The following is a 23,176-nucleotide window of genomic DNA, read 5'->3' on the forward strand; positions in this document are numbered from 1 at the left end:
TAGTTTAAAATATTTAGAAATTTCTCTTGATGTTTCTTTTTTGATCCATGTGTCATTTACAAGTGTGGTGTATAATCTCCACATATTTGGGGATTTCCCAGTTATCTTTCTTTTATTGATTTCTAGCTTAATTTCATTGTGGTCACAGAGCAGGCATTGTATTAGTTCTATTTTTTTTTTTTTTAAATGTATTTAGGTGCATTTCATGGTCCAGAATGAGGCTTATTTTGTTAAATGTTTTATGTGAGCTTGAGAATGTGAATTCTCCTGTTGCTGAAGTCTATAAATGTAAATGATATATAATTGACTGATGGTGTTGCTGAGTTAAACTTGACTGAGTTCAACTATGCTGAGTTCAAATCCTTACTGATTTTCTGCCTGCTGAATCTGTCCATGTCTGCTCTGTCTGAAATTAATAGTTAGCTACTTCTGCTTTCTTTTGATTAGTGTCAGCATGATATATTTTCCTCCTTCCATTTACTTTCAACCTGTATGTATCTTCATATTTAAAGTGGGTTTCTTATAGACAACATATAGTTGGGTCTTGTTTTTTGATCCAGTCTGACAATCTGTCTTTCAACTGGTACACATAGATAGATGTCTGACATTCAAAGTGATTTTGACATAGTTGGATTAATATCTATCATATTTGTTACTCTTTTCTATTTGTTGCCCTTGTTCTTTGTTCTATTTTGTCTTAACCGAGCATTTGATATGATTCTATTTCCTCTCCTTTCTTAGTGTATCCATTATACTTCTTTGTTTAACTGTTTCTACCACTGGATCCCTCTGGAGTCTTTAACTCTCAGACTTGTCCCCACTGAGCCTGTAGGAATTCATCACTACAGTTCAGATTTTCCCACTGGGCACTGGTTCCCACAGCAGCTTCCACTCTTGAGCCTCTCCTCTCTGACTCCCTGTGTTTGACTGTATCTCCAATCTTGGGGGCAGTGGTTTGCTCTGTGTCTTCCTCTCTCTTCTGGATACAAAAAGAGTTGTTGAATTTTCAGTCTGTTCAGTTTTTTACTTGTTTTTAGGATAGAGTGACAACTTCCAAGTTCCTTACACACAGAACTACACACAGGCTTTTAACGGCTTCTGAAGCTCCAGTCTCCTCCTCCCACCCCAGGCTACACTCTAGACAGAGTGTGGGCTGAGAGTCACAAAGAACCCAGGGCTCTCAAGTCTGCTCCTCTCTAGCTGTGCTATCCTGGGCAAGCATCATCACGTTTCTGAGGTTCCGATTCCCCACCTGACCAATACCACTGATGACCTCAAAGAGCCGTTTTGAGAAGAATGAGAATAAGTTACAAATGGTTCGGCACTGAGGCCTCGCCTGACAGAGACTTTTTTTAAAAAAGAACAGAAATGCAGTTTCATGTGGGCAGGCAGTGTATAGAACCCATGGCTGTGAAGTGGAGAGTCATATAACTGGGCAATAAAAATGCAACAACAGGCCCTGGCCAGGTGGCTCCGTTGGTTCGAGCGCTGTCCCCTGCACTGAAAAGTTGCTGGTTTGATCCCCGGTAGAGGCGCGTCCTGGAGGCAACCAGTCGATGTTTCTCTCTCTCTCTCTCTCTCTCCCCCCCTTCCTTCCTCTCTAAAATCAATAAACATATCCTGGGGTCAGGATTAAATTTTAAAAAAAAAGCAACAATAGCATCTTTGCCTGATTTGGACAGAAACATTAGCCCTGCATAATAGTTATAATAATAGGAATAGTGAAAATGTATAGATACTGATTATGGGAGGAGCACCGTCCTAAGCATGTTATATAAAGCATCTCACTTAATCCTCATGAAAACCCCATGAGGTTGGTACTAGTTTTACTTCCATTTTACAGATTGGGATACTGAGGCTTTCAGAAAATCGAGTGACTTATCACTAGCTACCTAGCTAGTAAAAAAGGAGTAGAGGTTCTATATATTCCTACATATTTCCTACATATTCCAGGACTCCATGATCTGCTAACCTTACAGTCTACATTCTCCCTCTGTGGCCTCCTTGCTCTTCCTAGGATACACCAGGCATATTCCTGCCTCAGGCCTTTGCACCTGCTGTTCCCTCTTCTTGAAATGCTCTTCCTGCAGATGCTCACATGGCTGGCTCTCTTCACCCTTTCAGATATCACTAGTGAGCCTTTCCCTGAGCAGCCTCTCCAACACTGCCATCCCAGCAGCTCCAATCCCCTTTCCAGCTGACTTTTCCCTTTAACATTCATCACTGCCTAGCGCAGTACACGTGCTACTTCATTTCACTGTTTGCTCTCTGTGCCCCACCCCGCCGTGACTGACGGGTTTTTGTCTGTGTTGTTCGCTGCTGTATCCTGGCACCCGGAACAGTGAATGTCCTCACCTCACATCATTGCCACCGTGTGCAAAGGATCCAAAACAGGCAGTCAGCACTTGCAGGAAATGGAAGAGGAGGTGGACCTCGGACGTGTCTTTCTCTTCCTTTTCTTCTTCCACAGGGTCCTCTCGAGGCCGGCTGGCATCTGCCAGCTCCGACGCCAGCTTCATTTCCACGCCTCCCTCCTCCGCCTCTATCTCAGCTTCGGCTACTGCATTGCAGTAGCTTGAGTAGCTGTCATAGCGAAGTCTCTTTTTAGAATAGGACACGGTGTCACCCACCAGCTTTTCGCTGTCCTCGGGGGCAGGTGACGAGTCAGCAGCTTTGAAAGTGGAGTGGACGGGCATCCCGCAGATGGCCGCCGTGTAGCAGGTGTAGCTGTTGTTCCGCCGCAGGAACCGGTAGTTGTTCTCGGGGGCGGGCTTGTCGTCGGGGCCCCTGTCCGTGTGGATCCTGTGCAGCAAGTCTTTGTAGAGCCCCGAGTCCTTGTGAACGGTGTGGTACACGTGGCCGTCGCTCCTCGTGTGGCCGTCAAAGCCGAACGTGCCGTTGGAGATGGGCGATTTCGTAGAGCCGTGAGTCATGGAAAGTGCCCTTCCTGAAACGGGTGAGGAAAGAGTCTTATTTTCTAGCCTTTTGCATGGAAATCGTGTCTGGAAGGAAATACTCCCCACCGCGTCATGATGGTAATCTCTGCAAGGCTGGATTATGGGCGACTTAAATTTTTCCCACAGGCCTTATTTTCTAAATTGACTCTAAAGGACACGTAATATGGTTAAAATAAAAAAGAAAACTTGGAAACAAACTACAAAAGGGTAAAACTAATAATATGATATTTGTAAATGTTGTTATTTAAGTTCTCCTAAAAAGTGTCTCCCAGAAATTACTACAGCATCCTCTCCTGTTTCTAGTAACCAATAAAAGGAGAATCCTTATAAGGAACTTGCATTAGAAAACTTCATACAGAAGGGGCAAAACCCGCCTCCCTGTGAGACAGATATTCTAGGTGCTCGTTAAAAGGCCAGTCATGACTGTCAAAGGCAGTGTGTCAGATCTGCGGGGCAAAATTAATTTGCTTCCTCTGGGCCAAATCTGAGACCACACCTACAGAGAGCGGGTGCCAGGCCCCCACCCTGCAGGGAGGCGGGCAGCTCCCCGACAGGCCTGGCAGAGGCTGGGGCTCGCCCACCATTGTCTGTAAACGTTATGGGACAAAAGGACACCGGGAACAGTCTTGATGTTTTCTGAGGTTTCTCTATGGCGGGAGACCGCCTTGGTTCCAATTTTAGCTTCCTCTTTATGTCTGTCACGAGGAAGGCATCCTGATTAAGCTGGGTAAGCCAACCTTGAGCAGTTAGGTAACTGCAACGTGGAAATGCGCACATGCAGCTGGAAATGTGCGCATGCAGCTGAGTGAGCCGCACAGCAGCACCACGTGCGCACCCTTGGCGCCTCGGATAGACTATAAATAGTTATTGGAAGAAAGGCACAGGGCAAGAGTAATCCTGCTCTGCTGATTGAAGGGCTGGTCTCCTGAGGCCTCTTGAGTCCCTGGGTTTTCTCAAAACCTAAAACTGGGGGACACTTTTGTGCACTGAAACCTAACCACCCACATGCAGGTCCAGCTGCTTACCCTGAGGAACTGCTCCCCGCCACCATCCAAACCCAAGCGCTCCAAATGGGTCTTACCATAGGCAGTCCGGGGGTGGTTGATCACTGATGTGCCTTCTGAGGCCACAGATGTCTCCCCAACCGGCCCCGTGAGAGGGACGGTGCTGTCGTCGTTAGCCTTGACACCCGGGAGCTCTTTAAATACTGGGGACTCCGTTTCCTGAATTTTATTGAGGCTTTCATCAGAGACTCGTGATAAAGCACCTTCTTTTTGTAATTTGCCTAAAGAAAATATAGTCATAGTTGAAAATTTTGGAAGAATTCTTGTTATTGAAAAATAAATACTAAAAATGAATATTTATCTTTATACCTTAGTGCTTATTTTGGAAATGAAACAAAACATTACAGCTAGATAGAGAAAATTAAATAGAGAGTTCAACCAATTATCTGGGACACTTAGGCCAGAAAATTCAGCTATTGAGGAAAAGATGGGGGCGTGGGGCCTGAATTATCTCATCAAAAACCAGCAAAACATAGCGGGTTAGAACTGATTCCCAGGGTCCCTGTACAGGGCTAGCATTCTGTAATTCTTTAACCATCCAGACTGGCCTTCTATTTTCTTAAACCAACCTCAGAATCACTGAAATGTTATCCTTTTTGTCTTCGCAGACATTGTTATAGTTTGTTTGGTTTTCTTTTGTTCAATAAATTATTGGTCTCAGATTTCTCCAGATCACTAAATCTTAAGAAACAAGCAAATCATTTTTCTCAACCCGCCATCCCCCCTCCTCCCAAAACCCAGAGAGGTCCTACTTACTTTTAAAAATCCTTTACTTTCAAAAGAAACAGGGGATTTTTAAAAAGCCGCTTTAAAGCTCGCTAGCACTCTTTTTAATCGAATCTGTTATGTGGTGCTATTGACTTAATGATCTTACCCTTGCAGAATTTCCTGAGCAAATTTCTAAGCTCTCACCTCTGCTGAAGACATTCACACATAATCTCTCTCCCTATCATCTCTCTTCTCTCTATCTGCCTAGTCAGACAGAGATAGGTTTTTTAAAACTAAATTTCTTTTACATACTACAGGGAACAAGAAATGTACATACAGATCTATTGACTTCAAGTTGCTTATAATCTAGACGAGAGAAGATAATACTTGTATAATAATTAAAACAAAGATTGTTAACACATGAATCAGGTATTATTTTCTGCATTTTACTAATGAGCAGATTGAGGCACAGAGAGACTGAGTCATTTGCCAAGGTCTCACAGGTAGTAAAATTCAGGCAGTTTAGCTCTACAGTCCAGGCCCTTAACTGCCAATCTATATTTAAAATAACAGAACAGGAAATATAAACTGAAATATCAAAATGTATGACGTTGACAAAAAAAATCTCCTAGGAAGCCAGAATGGGGAGCAATGTCCGTTTCCTGTTGTGACGTTACCGTCTAAGGCCGGAAAGCAAAGCTTTTATGGCCCATTTGACATTTGGGTTCAGCTATTAGGAAAAACCTTTAAAAAAAAATCAAAGCATTTAAGTCTAGTTTATCACCCCCATGCAGTTAAATCAAACAAGCAGTATGCTTAAGGGGGCACATCTTAAGCTAGTACTCAGTGTGAGTGGAGGAGGTGGTATTTATTCTCTGCAGACAGCAAGGAGTGGCTGGCTACCCAGGAAAGGAAGAACCAGAGTCAACTGGATTCACTATTTAGTTTTGAGGTTGCATGTATTAATACGGATTTTTTTGTTATTAGTTTCTAAATTTACATGCAGTAAATGGTTTCTATGTGTGTACCAAACCGATTCTTATACATGTCTGGGTTTCTGTAACCCTCATTACGATCAGGATGGAGAAGGGGTCCATTACTCCCCAAAGCTCCTTTGCCCAGAGCTAAACCTTGACAACCCCTGATCTTGTCTCTGTCCCTATATTTTTGCCTTTTTCAGGATGTCATATAAATAAAGCCATAAGATATTTAATTTTCTGAAACTGGCTCCTTTTACTTGGCATAGTGCCTTTGAGATTCATCCATGTTCCTATAGGTATCAACAGTCCATTCTTTTGTGTTGCTGAGTAGTATTTCAACATAGGGATGTACCATAGTTTATTCATTCTGTGGATAATCTGGGTTGTGTCTAGTTTTGGATGATCACAAATAAACCTGCTATAAACATTCAGATCTAGACTTTTGTGTAAATGTAAATTTTCATTTTCAAGGTAAATATCTAGGAGTGGGCAAGTGTATATTTAATCCTGTAAGAAACTACCAAGCCATTTCCTTGAGTGGCTGCACCATAATGTATGAGAGCTCCAGCCCCTCCTCATCCTCATCAGCACTTAGCACTGTCTTTTTCTTTTTAATTAAGCCATTCAAATAGGTATATAATAATATCTCATTGTGATTTCAACTTGCAGTTCCCTGATGGCTAGTGATGTTGAGCACCTTTTCATGGACTTATTTGCCATTCATATATCTTTTTTGGTGAAGTGTCTGTTCAAATGTTTTGCTCATTTTTTTTAACTGAGTTGTTTTCTTAGATTTATGTATTGTGAATGTAACTCCTTTGTCAGGGGATTTGCAAACATTTTCTCTACAGCTTGTCTTTTCATTCTCTTAATAGTGTTTCTCACAGAGCAATAGTTTTTAATTTAATGAAGTACAATTTACCAACTTCTTTTATGAGTCGTGTTTTTGGTGTCATATCTTAAAACTTAATCCACAGTCACACAATATTTCCCTGACCTTTTTCCCTAAGAGTCTTATTGTTTCCTATTTTACATTTAGATCTATGATGCATTTTGAGTTAATTTTTTACAAGGTGTAAGGATTAGGTCAAGGTTCTTTTTTTGGCATATGGCTGCCCAGTTGTCCCAGTACCATTTGTTGAAAGACTATTCTTTCTTCATTGAACTGCCTTTGTACTTTGATGAAAATCAATGTGTTATATTTGTGTATGTCTATTTCTGGACTCTGTTCTGCTCTATTAATCTAGATGTCCATCTGTTCACTAATACCACACTAATAGTTTTATAGTGAGTCTTAAAGTCGAGTAGTATGAATCCTCCAACTTTATTCTTTTTCAAAAATGTTCTGGCTCTTCTAGTTTCATTGCCTTTCATTATAAAATTTAAAAGCAGCTTGTCTAAATCTACAAAATATCCTGCTGGGATTTTTATTTAAATTATGTTAAATCTGTAGATCAATTTGAGAAGAACTGACATCTTTATACTATACTGAGTCTTCCAATTTATGAACATGGTATGTCTTATTTGTTTGGTCTTCTTTGAAATACAGATTTTCAAATTCAGATATATATCCATATTGAAATGTGACTGTAAGGTCTACTGTGAGGCCAAAAGTAAATACTTCTTTTCTTTTGAGAATTTGGAGAAAACATGTGGCCTTAAGGTTTGGAATTCAATTATGTTGCTATTATGATAGTGACAGAAAAATAGCTCCTACAGCTTTCCAAGCAATATTCTTCTTCTTTCTTTAAAAACTGTTTTTACTAAGGCATAATCTACATACAATAAAATTCATACATTTTAAATGTTCAAGTAGATGACCTATGACATGTGAGTATACCCCATAACCACTATCTTATTAAGACAGAATACACTTCCATGTCCCTGCAAAGTTCCTGCCTGCCCCTTTGCAGTCTGTCTCCTGCAACCCTTCCTTTGGCCTCAGCAACCAGCAATTTCTATCTATAGATTAATTTTCCCTGGAATCATACAGTATGAACTCTTCTGTATCTGGCTTCTTTTCCTTACCATAAGGTCTGTGAAATTTGCCCTGTTGTGCCTATAGTGGTAGGTAGTTCATTCTCTATATCATTCAGCAGTCTTCTAATGTATGACTATACCACAATTTGGTTATCTATTAACCTTTAATGAGCATTTGGGTTGTTTCCAGTTTGGGGCAATTACAACTAAACAATCCATGTACAAGTATTTTCATTAGCACGCATTTTCACTGCTCTTGGATAAATACCTGAGAGTGGAATTACTGGGCCATATGGTAAGTGTTTACTTTATAGGAAACTGCTAAACTACTAATTTCCAGAGGCTGCACCACATTACATTTCACCATAAATAAAGTTCTTCCACTTCTTCACCGACACTTGAGATTGCTAGTCTTTTTACTTCGAGCTGTTCTTGAGGGTGTGAAGTGATACCTAGTGTGGTGTTAATGTTTTTCATCAGGCTAGTGGAACTGAACTGTGTAGTTAACTTCATTATCCACGGCAACCAGGGCCTTACTGCTCACCTGAGGCACAAGTTATCAGTGACAAGTGTGAGCCAGAAAGCAGTCAGGAACCAGGAGAAGGCCTGGACATGTGTCTCAGTGTATGTTCTGAGTTGTCTGTGCTCCCGTTTCCCTCTGTTAGTAGGATAACTGTGTGTTGCCTCTGAAGTCTCAGGAACCAGAGCACTTTTGTAAATGAGAATAAAAGAGCACTTACCTGCTATTTTCCTCCTCATCCATGGACACACAAAGAGCCACACAAAAATGGAGAACAGCAGCGCTACGCCAAAGGAGATGAGCGCTATCGCCCATATGGGAAGGACCAGGCCGAGCACTGAGAAACAGAAACGACAGCAGCGGTCTCGGTGGGTACTTTCTGAACGGTCAAGCCTCACAGCAATGTACTTTCCATTCCCCTAACCTCAAACCAGTCACCTGGATTTTGTATTTAATAAAACTCTCAACCAAAAAGAAGGGCTATGCTTTTTGGGACAGAAAGCTGTGTGTTTAAGACACACATCACCTTGTGAATATGTGGTTACACTGGTCAGTAACCTAATTATTAAAATGTTACCAATTTGGCACAAGCAGCATATTAAGTTGACAATAAAACCACTTACATCCTATCTCAATATCCAGATTCCCTAGTGGACAAACATGGCTAAGAAAGGAGCCCTATCAGCCAGTCCGTCCCAGAGCTGGGAGAGGCTGAGGTCTGGATGCTGCACAGCGCAGCTGACTACTGCCTCTTCTGGTTTCTCACTGGTCAGCAGCCCTGCTTTAAATGGACACGACACTCTGACCACATACATTAACCTTTTAAAAAGTCAGCTTAAGGCCCAGCCGGGCGTGGCTCAGCGGTTGAGCGTAGACCTAGGATCCAGGAGATCGGGGTTCGATTCCCGGAAAGGGCACATGCCCCGGTTGCGGGCTGCAGCCGATCAATGACTCTCGTCACTGATGTTTCTCTCTCTCTCTCCCCCTTTCCCTTCCTCTCTCTGAAGTCAATAAAGATATATTTTAAAAACAAAAAATAAAATAAAATAAAATAAAAAGTCAGCTTAGGAATAAGAGTTTGAAAAGAATCTTGACCTTCAAACTTAACTCTTCTTTGCAGTGTCAACTCACAGAATCACAACATAGAAAAACTTCTCATTAGAAATGCGATAATGCACACTAAGGTACAAGTACATCGGGCAGTAAAAGGGTGGAGTGCGCTTGGTTTAGGAACATTGTGTTCTCCTGGCCCTGTAACGTCTCCAGAGCTCATCACTCTGAATTCTGTCTGTCTTCCGTCGCTGGTGGCAACAGGCACTTTCACACACAATCAGAGAAGCACAACTTAACACGTGCTTGCTCGCACAGGAACACACACTAGGCATACAAGAATTCCTACGACAGCATTACTTGTAACAGCAAGAATCTGTAAGATAGCTCGTATATGCATCATTATGGAAATGTGGAATAGTTATAGTCTTCAGTCAGAAAAATGAGGTTGGATCTGTATTACTGATAAGGAAAGAGTCCCAAGGTCTAGTTAAGTAAGAAAGGCTGGGTGAGTAAGAGTATGCATAATCCAATTTATGTTTTAGAAAGATAACAACCCCACATTTACTCCTACCACATGCATGAATATGTAACAAAAGTTCTAGAATGACACAATGGTTACTCCTAGGGACAGACGGGAAACTGGAGGGGGCTTTCACTTCTCACTACATATACATTTGTACCTTTAAATTTGAAAATATATAATAAACATGCACTTTTGTAAACTCTTAAAAGTTTTTAAAGAGTGTTAGAGGAGTGAACTATTTAAAACGTTGCCTTTGGTTAAATAAATCTTTAATGAAGCAAGCTTGTTACATCATTAACCGTTTTACACAAATAAACCAACCCAAAGTTATTCAATTAAGGTATTACTGAACATTTTGGTAATTTGTAAGATTTAGAATAGGTAATTAATACTATAAGGGGAGTGAATTAGTATATATAAATGTGAAAAACAAAAACCCGGAATCACTTGGCGTAATTCTAGCTGGGGGCGCCATTGGTGCGAGTATAGACACTTACAGGCTAGACTGCTTCTTCCAAACTCCTGGGTACATCAGAAAGCTGGGGACTGTGGGCTGCGCTGGCAGCTGGCAGCCAGCTCCAGCCCCGGCTCGGCCCCAGAACCCGAAGCTTGGAGCTGCTCATAAAACCACTGGGGCTGACCTCACGGGGCCATGCTTGTGGGCCACGGCCTCCTGGCTTCTGCTTTCTGTCTTCATGTCAGTCTAATACATGTGATAAAGGATCACTCCAAAGCTGTTCCGTGCCAAACTGAATGGTAACTGTTAATTACCAACATCAAACTGACCACCTAACATCAACATGCATCATTCTTACAGCTTAAAAGTAGCTGGCTTTTGAAGAGGTTTCCCCTGTTTCCTTTGGCTCTTGGTTTAGTTGATGGTAAAATTGTTAACTGTGCTACTTTTGACTTCATTGTGTTACCCTGATCTAAGAAAGGCAAGCCCTGGATACTGTGGGGAGAGAGAAACAATTTGGGAGATATTTTTTCCATTCATGCCAAGCAGAGCCCACAACAAAAGCAGAGAAGGGCTGCTTTGTGGGTCTCTTCTAAGCCCTCTCCATGGTCCCTGCTGGGGTCAAGTGGGATTTCAGAGGGTGTCAGGGACAACATCAGAAAGGGAGAAATTGAGTCAGTTATAAGCTTCTGATTCTTAGACAATAAGCCACAGTGTCACCTGCTCTTTGAACCTTTACTGTCAGAACCATCTTTGCCATTGGACTGGTCTGGGTCATGGCCAGAAACCTCTGAAGTCACCCTCCCAGGCACAAGGAACTGGATGGGAGGGCAGGGGACAAACACATCACCGAGGGTGGAGGGGGTGGGGCACAGAGTAAAACATCAAGGAGGAAAAGGAGTGAAGAAATGTAGGAAAATAGGGGCAAGTTGTTGATAGTGAGTAAAGTCAGGGGAACAGAATGGGGGCAGAATTTGGATCTTACCAAATTATTCCAGCAAGTCAGTCATGTAATTGAGCATCCAAAGAACACAAGGATTTACTTTTAAAGCCTCCATATGAGAAATGCAAACTGACAGTTATGTTAACAAATAATTTTAAATTGTACTAAATATATTAAATCAAGTTTCATGGATAAAAAATAATTAAATACAAAAATTCAGCATAGAAAAGCACTGGAATCAATGTACATCCAAGGGAGAACTTTTTTCTTCTGAAAAATTTAAGGCTGACTTACATACAACAAGATTTTTGACAGAAATACTTTGCATTGAATTGTCTTCCCATGAGGATCTCAAAATGTTTTGCAATAGCCCGGCTGGTGTGGGTCAGTGGTTGAGTGTCAACCCATGAACCAAGAGGTCACCGGTTCGATTCCTGGGCAGGGAACAGCAGGGGCGTGCAGGAGGCAGCCAATAGATGTCTCTCTCTCATCGATGTTTTTCTCTATCCCTCTCCCTTCCTCTCTCTCTAAAACCAATAAAAACATATTTTTTAAAGAATGTTTTGCAATAATTGCACCTTCGGAGGGCAATAAAGCACAGCCTGCCCCTGCACTCTGTGGACCTGCAAAGTAGGACACGGCTTGAATTGCTCCGGTTCCCGCAGCCAAAAGCGGCTGCCAGGAAGCCAGGCTGGGCGCCCTCCATCCAGTCCTCCGCTCCAGCCGCTCAGTGGCCTTTCATCTCCAGCCCTTTCCACTTTCTGAACAGCAAAGATATGATGAATAGTGATTTAGCTCTAACCTCAAGCATCTTTACAATCCTATTCCAAATCCCCCAAAGATCAGAAGATTCAAGTGACTCAGGGAAAAAATAAATAGAACGTTTTAGAAACGAGCACAGTCTTCCAGAGTCATCACTTTGTTACCCCTCTTGCTGTTCATATATGACAATCATCATTAGAACCTATGAAATAAATAAAACTTCTAGACAACCGATCAGGCTTTAGGCCACATTAATTCCCTTATAGCCCCACTCATCAGCCTCTCCCTACAACTTTCCTTGTTTCCTCTTCCTCTTTTTAGTGTAATTTTATAATATATGCTTACAAAAATATCAGCAGTACAAAAATTGTAAGATGTACAAATGTGAAAATTCCTCATCACGCTCCCCTCTCGAACCCACTTCCCAGAGAAACACTGTTGGCGGGTAGCTTTCCAGGCATTATCTAGACACAAACCAACACACAGTGTAGAGTGTGGGCCAGAATGTTTTTCCTGTGTGTGTGTTTTTTTAAACTTAACAAATGTAGGATCTTACTGTATATACTGTTCTGTGCTTTCATTTCTCCCATAACAATATATGTGGACATCTTTCCACAGTAACACACACACACACATATTTACCTCACTTGCAGAATCACATTTTAATAGTCCTCCCATATCTGATAAATTGAGTTACTAGTTTCTGTTTAGTTTGTTTTAGATCAACCTGTTCAAAGCACCAGAGAGAATAAAAGGCATTAAAAAAATCCTGGCCAACTTCTTTAAGAAAATGAAGTATTCTTTTGAAACTGAAAATGCGATTTTTCCTAATCTGTCCTATAACTGGGATTTTCTGTCCTTTCTCAAACCAGGACTCATTTAAAATAATTCTGAAAAGGAAATGAATTTAAGTTACCCTGCTTTGAATCCAGCCCTTGGTGAAAACTGGAGACTCTCCTCACCCAGGGCTTCCTGACCCGGGATCAAGAGTCACTGTCGTGGAAACATCCGGTTTCTCTACAGCTCAAAACTTTGAAATGGTACCATGGGATACAGAGATCCTCCGGGAACAAAGCTCCTTCCCACAGAGCCAAGAGGGGCCGTGGGGATACTGATGCTCTTATTTCCTGGGACTGGTCAGAAGAGCTACGGCTGGAAGAGGGAGAGGCCGAGAAGGGGGGATGGAGGGGAGACATTGGAGGGGTTGAGGGGAGGGGGAGGAGGAGGGGTGTCAGCCCTGTCTCAGGTACAGTCTGCTCTCAGGAAGCCAGAAACCAAGCCTGGTTAAGTTTGACAGCTCATTTGCTGGTAAAAAAGAGCGAGCACACGTCGCTGGTGAGAACTTTCGGAGGGTCCCTCTGCCGTAAGGACCACGACGAAGTAGCAGTGTTTGTGGTGAAAGGTTTTGGGAAGGACGTGAGTAGAGCAGTGGTTCCCACCTGTACCGTGGATCAGGGTCTCCAGATTCTGGCACAACACTAATTGCCGGGCTGCAGCGGGTCTAGGCCTGGGCCTGAGAATCTGCATCTTGACAACTTACGGTGAGAAGCTGACGCTGCTGGTCTAGAGACCACACTCTGACTTAGAAGGTTTATATATAACTGCCAGAGGCTTAGCTAGGAGATCTGCTCGGCCGACTCGAAGAGGCATGCAATGAATCTCACCATTCATCCTTCAGGCGCTGAACAAAAACCAGGCCCGCACAACTGAAGGCTTTCCCATTAAAAATAGACTTCAGGCTTCTATCCAACCCAAGCGAGCACTTTATTTCCTAGAGTTATTTTTGCTTCTTGCAAATTATTTTTTAAAGGACAAAGAAATGCAAAGGCAATTTTTCAAAGTGCTACCTTAGTCTTTGAAGTGTCAAGATTGACTTTTATTTCAGAAAAGTCATGTCAAATGCAAAGTAAAACAAATCAAACTAAGCCAAAGATATAAACAACTTCAACATAACTTAGAGTGGAGGACCAGAGGAAATCCAAATAAAACACTGTAACTCAACAGCCCGCGGGTCCCCGCTGGACCCACCTCCACGCACAGGAATGCTGTTCATCAAACCCTTCAAGCTGAAACGGTGCGGTGAGCACTGTCACTGGTTTCGTCCGAGACCTTTGTCCCCCCCCTCCACTTCCGAGGCCCCTGTGTGCTCACTGAGACGTCTAAGAAGAAAGGGACCCAGGAGGGGTAAGGCCCAGACTGGCAGGAAGGCAGGCGTTCTGCAAGGAGCAGACGGCGCGAGTCACTGTTGAAGTGACCCTTAGCTCAGCCTTGTCGCCACACAGGACACCCCGGCTACTCATGACGCAGCTGGCCAGGCAGAGAGGCTCCACGTGTGGAAAGAGCACGTGATTCAAGTCTAGTCTGGAGGGCAAAAGTCAGCCTTCAATGTTTAAATAAAAATAAGATTTAAACTCACCTACAGGAGATTCTGGAAACATTCCCCACAAACCAAAATATTTGCAAAGTCCTTTTCTGACGTGGTGGAAGAACAAAACGGCAGGTCCTTCAGTCATGACCTCCTCCTGCCCTCTCCGCGAGGACAGCCCCCCAGAAAACGTCAAGAAAGAAATATTTTATACCAGTAAGTGTGGAAAAAGTAGAAAGATAGGATGACTCAGGATATGATGGCGACTTAGGGCCGAAAAGATGAGGCTACTTAAGACTGATGGTGATAAAACAGCCCCTAATGTGTATTAAGAGGTATTTTGTTCCAGGCACTGTACTAAGTGTCCTGCCGCGTTGTCACGTAGCACAGAGCGCGTCCTAAACTGTCCTCACTTTATGATGGCGTCAGGGAGGCGAGGAAATATGATGTTCTTGACAGCACAGTCACTCAACCAGAGTACTTAACATGAACTCGCACTGAGCATACTGTTTGTGATTTCAAATGGATAACGATCGCCAAGATTCTTGTACAGATTTTTTAAATATTCATAATTAAAGAGGTAACTGCCTTCTTCATACAACCTGTATGTTAAATATATAAAAAAACATACAGCCAGGTTTCCAAATATACTGGAAGCCATTTGTAAAGAGACTGATGACAAGGGAAAGAACCTATTAAGGCTGATGTATTTTGATTGCCCTTAACGGTGACAGTAGGTACCAGGTACTAGACGCTAAGTATCTTACCCATGCCAGTTACAGTGTCAAAAGTCAGGTGTGTGATTTTTTTAAATTAAAATTTGACTTTTCTATACTTGGTCTATGAAGGTCATAATTAAGAGCCTGTGGCTCGAGACTAGACTGTCTACTTCAAATTTTGGTTCTGCACCTTACTAGTGATATGACCTTGAGTACCCACTATAGCTGTGCCTCAGTTTCCCATCTGTCAAGTGGAGCCAGCAAAGCAACGTTACCAATTTCCTAAAGGAGTTCGGAAGACTAAAAGGATTAATTCAGCTCAACATAAGTTAGCATTTTTATTATTTATTTCTCACAACCTCTCTATGAAGTATTTATACAATCCTTAGTGTCTCATCCATTATATAGTGTAATTTTCTCTAGGATAATTTACTCTTGCAGTAAGATGATTCTTTTAGCAAATTTGCAATAAAAGTGGAGCAGAAGAGGAAAAGAAAAAGAGATGGAAAAAATACACCAAGTACAGAAAAAGTCAAATTTTAATTAAAAAAAAAATCTCACAGTTGACTTCTCCTGACATTTGGAAGAAGAGCCAGGGAGCAAGAAGAAGGGAGGGTAGAAAAAAATACAGAAACAAAAAATAAATTGTCGTTAGTTGCCAAGTCCCATTTTCAGGACTCAGCACCACAAAGACATCCCCAGCCTTCACTGGCTCAGTGTCTTCAATCACTAAGCCAGAGGTGTCTGGCTATTTTGGTTTGGCTAACTTGAGCTCTAAGAGCCCAAACAAAATTAAGAACAAGAACTCACGAGCAAGAAGATGGACAAAGAATCCCTCTGCTGCAGTTCACTCTCAACCTGGGGCTCCAGGGCCTGCCCAGCACTGTTTTTTCTCTGCCTCTGATTCTCTTTTATGGAGCATGAAAACTGTCTGCCAAACACACTTCATAGTCCATGAATTACAAAACCCAAAGGGCCGTCAGGCTGCTGTTATCTGAGGCTAGGGTTTCATCTCTCCAACCACCATGACCTTCAGCTTGGGGCTTTTCCTTAACTTAAAGCAGCTGTGATGTCTCCCGGCCAGGCTGCCACCCAGGGTCCAAAAGTCCTGATCACGAGTCTTCAGACCTTTAAGATCAATGTTTCAAATGCTTTGGAGATTCCAAAGTAGCCATATAATGTTAGGAATCATTCAGAAAGTTTTTTATTCATAGTATTGAGATGCACAACATATAAATACAGATGGCTACTAAAATCTGAGCAAAACTGCCATAAGAAATTCCTAAGGATTTCCCCCCATTTTGGAAGAGGGCATTTTCCTACAGTAATATGATGTGCCAGTTCAAGAAATTTTATCTTTTGATCGGAGAGGGAGAATTTTGTCAGATATAGCCAATAACTGAATCCTATTCCATAAAGGACATTAACAAGAAGAAAAACAGCACAAATGAATGTATCTGCTGACCCCGGTCTCCCCACAACAATGGGTATATTCAGGATCTGGCTGTAGGAGGGCATCTCACAGAGCAATGGGAGGAGCCCTCTCTACCCAAACACGCACAGACCTACTGAACTAGAATGTTCAGTCCATCCTCACTGACATGTGTGCAAATAAGAACAGTGTACATAATTTTTCTTTAGCTCTTGAAAGTGGAAAAGAACAGAACTTTTAACCCTGCCCCCTAGACCCCAAACCCTTGTAAAGAAGAACAAAAGCCATTGGTGTCGGAAGAAAAGGAGTTCTGAAAAGAAAGTCACCACTGGTTTCAGTGTCTAAAAAATAAGTGTAGCCTCTAGTTGCTGGATGTGTTGGCCTGACATTTCCAGGGAGTTTGATATTTATGCTCTCCACCATGTCACGCAGTGTCCCGTGGTGTGTCACCAATGTGTGGACTACGCTCCCCACCCCTCCCCAGCTCAGGGAGGTGAGACACGAGGAGTTAGAGCCTGTTCTGAGACTCAGAAGGTGCAAGGAGGCCACTAAGGCAACACAGCTGGGTAAACGGCAGAATGGGAATTTCAATTTTTATTTTAAACTTGAAAGTATTTGTACTTCACTTATCTCTTGAGTATTTAAAACTAGCAAATGCATTTACTGCTCTTTTTACGACTCCATAATGACCACGAGTAATGCTTTCCACTGTCAGCCCACAACAGTGCCAGCACCCGATACACCCACCGTCGGATGGTAACACCCTGCCTGCTGGGTGCGAGCTCCCAAGGAATTCTTACCTGGCGCTCCTGTGTACATGATGGAAAACACGTTTATTGCTATCGTAGCGGCATAGAACACTGGGAGTGCCCGGAGGCCGTTGGGAACAGGGTCCTCCTGCGTGAAAATGAGACAGAGCGAAAGGTCAGGACCAAGAAGCATCCGAGCCAACACAGGCAACATGATACAAAACACTATTAGGAGAAAGTCCTCCCAAGCACCAGCATGGCCAAAATCGCCAGTACGTCAGTGTCGCCTGAGCTGCTTTACAGAACAGCGGCCGCTTGGGCTGTCGCCCTGCACAGACGCTGCTTCAAAAAGAGCCCACAACTATGCCCAGCAGATACTCTAAAGCACTGGAATCACATGAGCTGACATCAGATCTAGAAACAGAGAAAAACTGTCAGGTTAGGTCAGTTCCTGGGGACCAAGCCCAGAGATTGGCATCTACTTCAAAACCTGTGGCACTCACTATTCTAGCTAAGTTCAGGTTTGGTCCCATAAAACCTACTTTCAACAAATATTCTGAGACCCAACCCCCTGAGGATGCCCAACGAGAGTTAAGTGACTTGAATGCCACTATATGACTATAGATTTTGTTACTCTATTACACAACACATTTGAGCTCTATCAAAACATAAAAGCAAGCACATTACCATGCGCTGTGATTTTTTAAAAGAGCTCCAATCATTAAAGGTTAAAAAACTGGGTTCTTTATCTAATAAAACATTTACTTATAACTGTAGGGTTCTAGTACAACATTCCCTAAATCTACTACTTCAACAAAATGGCACTGCATGTGTTTTAGGCTAAATAACATCTCAGAGAATGCTAGAAATTTGGAGTTTTAAGCAGATCTACAGAGGATTTTGAAAGAAAAATACAGACTGAGAACTCAATGCAGCACTGACACGCAGATGCAGCCTAAACAGTTCAAAAAAATGACTAGCTTCTAATAACCATATGAGATACTCGTACATTTATATGAATCTGCTACCTTCTGTGATAAAAGGAAAATGAGACCTGAACACTGATGTGAACTACAGGACTGCGGTAAGCAGAGACCATCTCAAAGATTTCCACTGTCAAATGCAAACGTGTATGGAAATCAGGTGGCTCTGCAGAGCAGCAAACCTCATCAGGAACCTGCTCAGGGGCCCTGGCCGGGTAGCTGTTGGTTAGAGCGTTGTCCAGATACACCAAAGTTGTGGGTTCAATCTCCGGGAAAGGCACATACAAGAAGCAACCAATGAATACATAAATAGGTGGAACAACAAAATCTGTCTCTCTCTCTCTCTCTCTCCCCCCTCCTCTGGAACATCTCAAGCAGCCATCAGCACTTGTCAAGAGGCTTGAGTTGAACAGCAGGGAGGTGTAAGGATCAGTCAGAGAAGGAGCAGGAGGTGGTTGAACTGCATGGGAGTCGCAGCCAGACCGGGCAGGGGAGGTAAAGAACAGCAAATATGAAGAACCGATGCGCAGGAGCTGGGATGGGAGGCGCAGCGTCTTCTAGTCTGTCACGTCCCGCGTGAAAATAACCCTGGCTGAACTGACGACAACACGCTGAGACGCTCAAATGCCTACTGCCCCTGGTTTCCAAAATGTTGTTTCCTTGGGGACAATGGCTGCTAAACCAAGACTCCTAACCAATAACCTCTGAAGGTGTATAAGACCTGAGTTTATGTTTTTAATTAAATCACCTTATGTTTTCTCAAATAATCTATTCTTGTAACTCAAATGACAGCTGTCTCACTGAGACCTTCTCCTTTCCTCCTGTCTCTCTCCCTCTCTCTCCCTCTCTCCTTCCTTCCTTCCTTCCTTCCTTCCTTCCTTCCTTCCTTCCTTCCTTCCTTCCTTCCTTCCTTCCTTCCTTCCTTCCTTCCTTCCGCTGCCACCCACCCAGTCATCCATCATTTCCTCTTAATATTCAATCAGTGTCTTTGAAGTGCTAAGCACAGTGCTGGGCACTGAAATAAAAAGTGAATGAGACAGTTATGGTTCCTAGTCTCACAGATCTTACAGTAAAATGAGAAGGTACCCAGGGCTGTGGGTATAAAAGAGAGGAACCAACCAAAACTTGGGGTGGGAGAGGAAAGGCTTCCTGGGAAGTGGCACCTGGAGGCTGAGTAGGAGCAGGAGTTTGCCAGGAAGGGATGGCTTCCAGACAGAGAACATAAAAAGGCTGAAGGCAAGAGCGGGTGGCACCTTCCAAGATGTAAACAAATATTAATATGACGGGAGCCCAGGAAAAGGGGTAGTAAGTCTGTACTTGTCCAAGAGAACAAGTCCTTCAATGGACTACTGGGCAATGCCAAGAAAGAAGGAAGGTATGTTTCCGATGCGCTCAGAGTGTGCTATGACACAGTGACCCAGGCCCGCTTTAGGGCTGATAGAGACCACAATAGCCCCTTGACAGTCAAATAAAAAATACAATCAATTTTTTCTAGAATACTAATCTCAGTAAGTTTTCATTTTAATCTCATTTTATGTTTGATAAACTACATCCCCCAAAGGTATATTTTCTTTTTATGCTTTTTTCAATCCTCACCTAAGGATATTTTTTCTATTGATTTTTAGAGAGAGGAGAAGGGAGGGAGGAGGGGGAGACGGAGAGAGAGAAACAGCGACGTGAGAGACACGTTGATTGGTTGCCTCCTGCAAGCTCTCCGACCGGGGATGGGGTTCGAACCACAACCGGGGTACTGGGAACTGAACCCAAGACCCTTCAGTGCAAGGGCTGACGCTCTAACCACTGAGAAAAACTGGCCAGGGCCTTTTTATCCTTTTGAGGATAGGAAAAATTCGGAGTCTCAGGCTTGCTTTCTCCATAAAAAAAGAGAAAGAAGAGAGGGAGGAGGGAGGGAGGGAGGGAGGGAGGGAGGGAGGGAGGGAGGGAGGGAGGGAGGGAGGGAGGGAGGGAGGGAGGGAGGGAGACACCTTACATTTGGGTAAAGGAATACTCCAGCTGTTTCTGGTAATAGTCGATTTCAAGATCTAACACTATGTCACTCTATTCTGTTTAACATTCAGGAATAATTGCCTTTCCTTTTTGAGGTCCATGCACAATGCCTGGGTGTGTCAACTAATGAACTCAATCACGGGGCAAGAAACAGTATTTATAATGCTGGGTACCAGGGGACCCCCTGGGTACTCTACCTTAAATCTTTCCTCCTACTTTATAGTAAAGTCTGATTCTAACTCCAGGTTACTGTGCCTTAAAAATGTTAAAATTCAATGATTCCTCTGACCTCTCTCACAATTAATTTCTATTGAGTAGAACCAAAATTAGTTCTACAACTTAATTTTAAAAAATCAGCCTCACTTACCTTTTTTAAGATGAAAATTCTGATCAGTACAAACAGCACGCCAGACATGAAACCAGACAACAGTGGAGATATAAACCAAGAAGCAACTGAATAATTAAAAAAAAAAGTATAATGAATGCTAAGATTCTGCATTATTCGAGTCAGATCTATACACTACAATGGTAACAATTATATGGTACATGCATTCATAAATATTCCTAGAATCATTCATCTTAACTCAGAACCTAACAAACCCACTGCCCTAGATGAGCTGCCCTTCACACATGCACACTCCCCTCACGCATGGTCCCACAGAGCCGAGCACACTTCCAGCACACAACTGAGTAGGCGACCCCGAGCTCTGGATGCAGCAGGTGGACTTGATTCCCACCGAGCCCCCTCTGCCTGCTCTTCTCATCAATCCATATAAAGACTCAGTCCTTGTTCCAGCATAAGGGTGATTTAAAAGGTGGGCCACCTTCCATTTCATTTTCCAAGTCCAGCTGGGACTGTCACCCTGACACTCACTCTTAGCCTCTAGCCTAGTCGTTCCCAATTCTGGCTGCACATTGGAAACATCTGAGGCGTTTTCAAAACCTCCGGCTCCACCCTCAGAATTCTGATTTAAAAGGTTTGGAACAGGGCCTGGGCATTGATGTTTTTAAATTGCTCCCCTAAGTAATTCTAATGTGCAGATAGAGTTGAGAACCATGGTTCTAGAAGCCTGCGATCTAAAGCGATTTTCCTGGCCATCTGAGTCCCTGCTTGGCAGGTCAAGGATTCATTTGACCTAGAGCACCTGAGGTCACTGTGATTTTTAAAAGGATGAGCAACCCAAAGGATGGAGATGAGGAGAGAGAGCATTTTTTACGATGGGCAGGTTGGTACTTATGGGCTGAATGGATTTCCCTCTTACTAAAGCCAGGGCCAGGAAGCAAGTTGCCAGACCTCTTAAAAGAGTCCCTGTGGGCAGCCTACAGCCCCAAAGGAACACTAGCGTGCCTCCTCTATGCAGGACAGACTGGGCACTCAAGTGCAGTGAGGTCAATAACACTGGGCTCACTTCAAGGCTTCCCCATGACCATGAACTCTGACTCCTAGACACCAAAGGCATTTTCCTCATTAGGACCTAGTTTTTCTCTGACTACAGGCTGATTTCAACGAGATAAATTTCTTTGCTGCCTGGGAACAACAGATAAATATTGGTTTTTCAAAGCTGGGTGACAATGTAACATTTAAGAGTGTTTGGAGGTAAAAAAAATTCTCTAACATGTTAACAGTTTACAATCTCTGTTAACAGAAATTTTAAGGAAAAATATATTACCCATTTAGGTCTTCTAAACCTTAACATTTGAAGGAAAAATATATTATTATGCCAACTTTTAATAAAACTTACTCTAGAGAACGTAAACTTTCCTTCTCATAGGTAAAAGAAAATGGCAATTACCAATCTTGACCAGCTCCATCCACTGTACACCTTTGGTGCCAATTGCAACAAGTGAGAATCCTATAGTTGCACCAACAATGCAATGAGTTCCTGAGATTGGAAGTCTCAGGAAGGATGCAATAAGCTGCCAAACAGCTGAACCTAGAGGTGGAAAGATTAAAAAAAAAAAAAAGTCAGGTATAGAGCACAGCTTCTCAAAACAGCCACAAAAGGAAGAAATACAAATTATTGTTCTCCGTAACAGCACCCCACGGGGTTAATTTTCTGTGGGTGGTTTCTTTACAAAGCGCTAATGTCCTGACGAAACTACTCAATTAACTTGAGTCAAAGAAAAAGCTTCACTAATGGACAGATAACGATGATTTATTTAAAGAAAAGTATTTAAAGAAAAGTCTCTTGGTGCGGGTTATTAACTGCCTTTGTCACATGTAGGTAAGGGAGCTGGTAACTTGTTCTGATGGGAAGCGCGGCCAAGACCAAGCTAGTGATTAAGGACTGGAATAAACAGAATAACAAGAAAGGCTGCACACTGGAAAAGCTTTCGTTGTAGTTATGCCTTGCAGTCACATGATGAGGAGGGCCAAAGAGCGGCTGTGTCATGTTAGTCTGTACACGAGAGCGTAGCACCACGTTGCTTTTTGATTTTTGCCTCTCGCATGAGAAGGAACTGTGATGCTCAACCCTAAGTTGGGCATCTGCTCTCGGTCCCTGCCTGGAACGATGGAGCTTTGCCTTATATGCTCTCTCAAGCCTTCTACTTCTTAGTAGCTAAGAGGATCCCTTAGTTGTGGCTTTGTGTCCTTTTACCTCAATTTCACCACTCTTTTCCAGGCTTAATGTTTTTCTAGGCTATAGTTCACTTCGGATATTTTCATAAGCAGATCAGATTTTGCAGGGAGTATTAAAAGCATCAGCTGGGAGAGCTCACTTTCAGACACAGTTGTTGAAAAGTTCATATAGAGCTGTAAGGGAACAAAGGGTTTGGCTGATAAGCAGGGCCCGTTACTAATCCCAAATGTTAATTCTGGAAATCTGGTTGCTTGGCAGCAGCAGCACTTTCAAGCAGACCCTTGGCATTTTCTTCAAAAATATCTGAGTTACAGGGGATCATTCAAGGCTGTGCAGGTCCCAGTTTGTGAAGCAATGCTGACAGCTGCTCCGTGAGCACTAGGTATGCTGAC

General features: G+C 42.8%; 1 protein-coding gene across 4 annotated transcripts in view; it reads right to left on the minus strand.

Moving 5' to 3' along the window:
* Positions 1–23,176, minus strand: part of SLC20A2 (solute carrier family 20 member 2) — a 96,106-nt gene that overhangs the window by 13,152 nt on the left and 59,778 nt on the right. For all 4 annotated transcript variants that reach the window (XM_087814194.1, XM_087814193.1, XM_016195602.2 and 1 more), the window contains 6 exons: positions 21,996–22,136; positions 20,570–20,655; positions 17,264–17,360; positions 8,430–8,546; positions 4,039–4,242; positions 2,356–2,947 (listed from right to left, as the gene is read on the minus strand). In XM_087814194.1, the coding sequence (XP_087670320.1) occupies positions 2,356–2,947; positions 4,039–4,242; positions 8,430–8,546; positions 17,264–17,360; positions 20,570–20,655; positions 21,996–22,136 (1,237 nt within the window). The remainder of the gene's footprint in view (positions 1–2,355; positions 2,948–4,038; positions 4,243–8,429; positions 8,547–17,263; positions 17,361–20,569; positions 20,656–21,995; positions 22,137–23,176) is intronic.

This window comes from Miniopterus natalensis, chromosome 2, assembly GCF_054644295.1.
Source record: "Miniopterus natalensis isolate mMinNat1 chromosome 2, mMinNat1.hap1, whole genome shotgun sequence".
In the NCBI taxonomy this organism is placed as follows: domain Eukaryota; kingdom Metazoa; phylum Chordata; class Mammalia; order Chiroptera; family Miniopteridae; genus Miniopterus; species Miniopterus natalensis.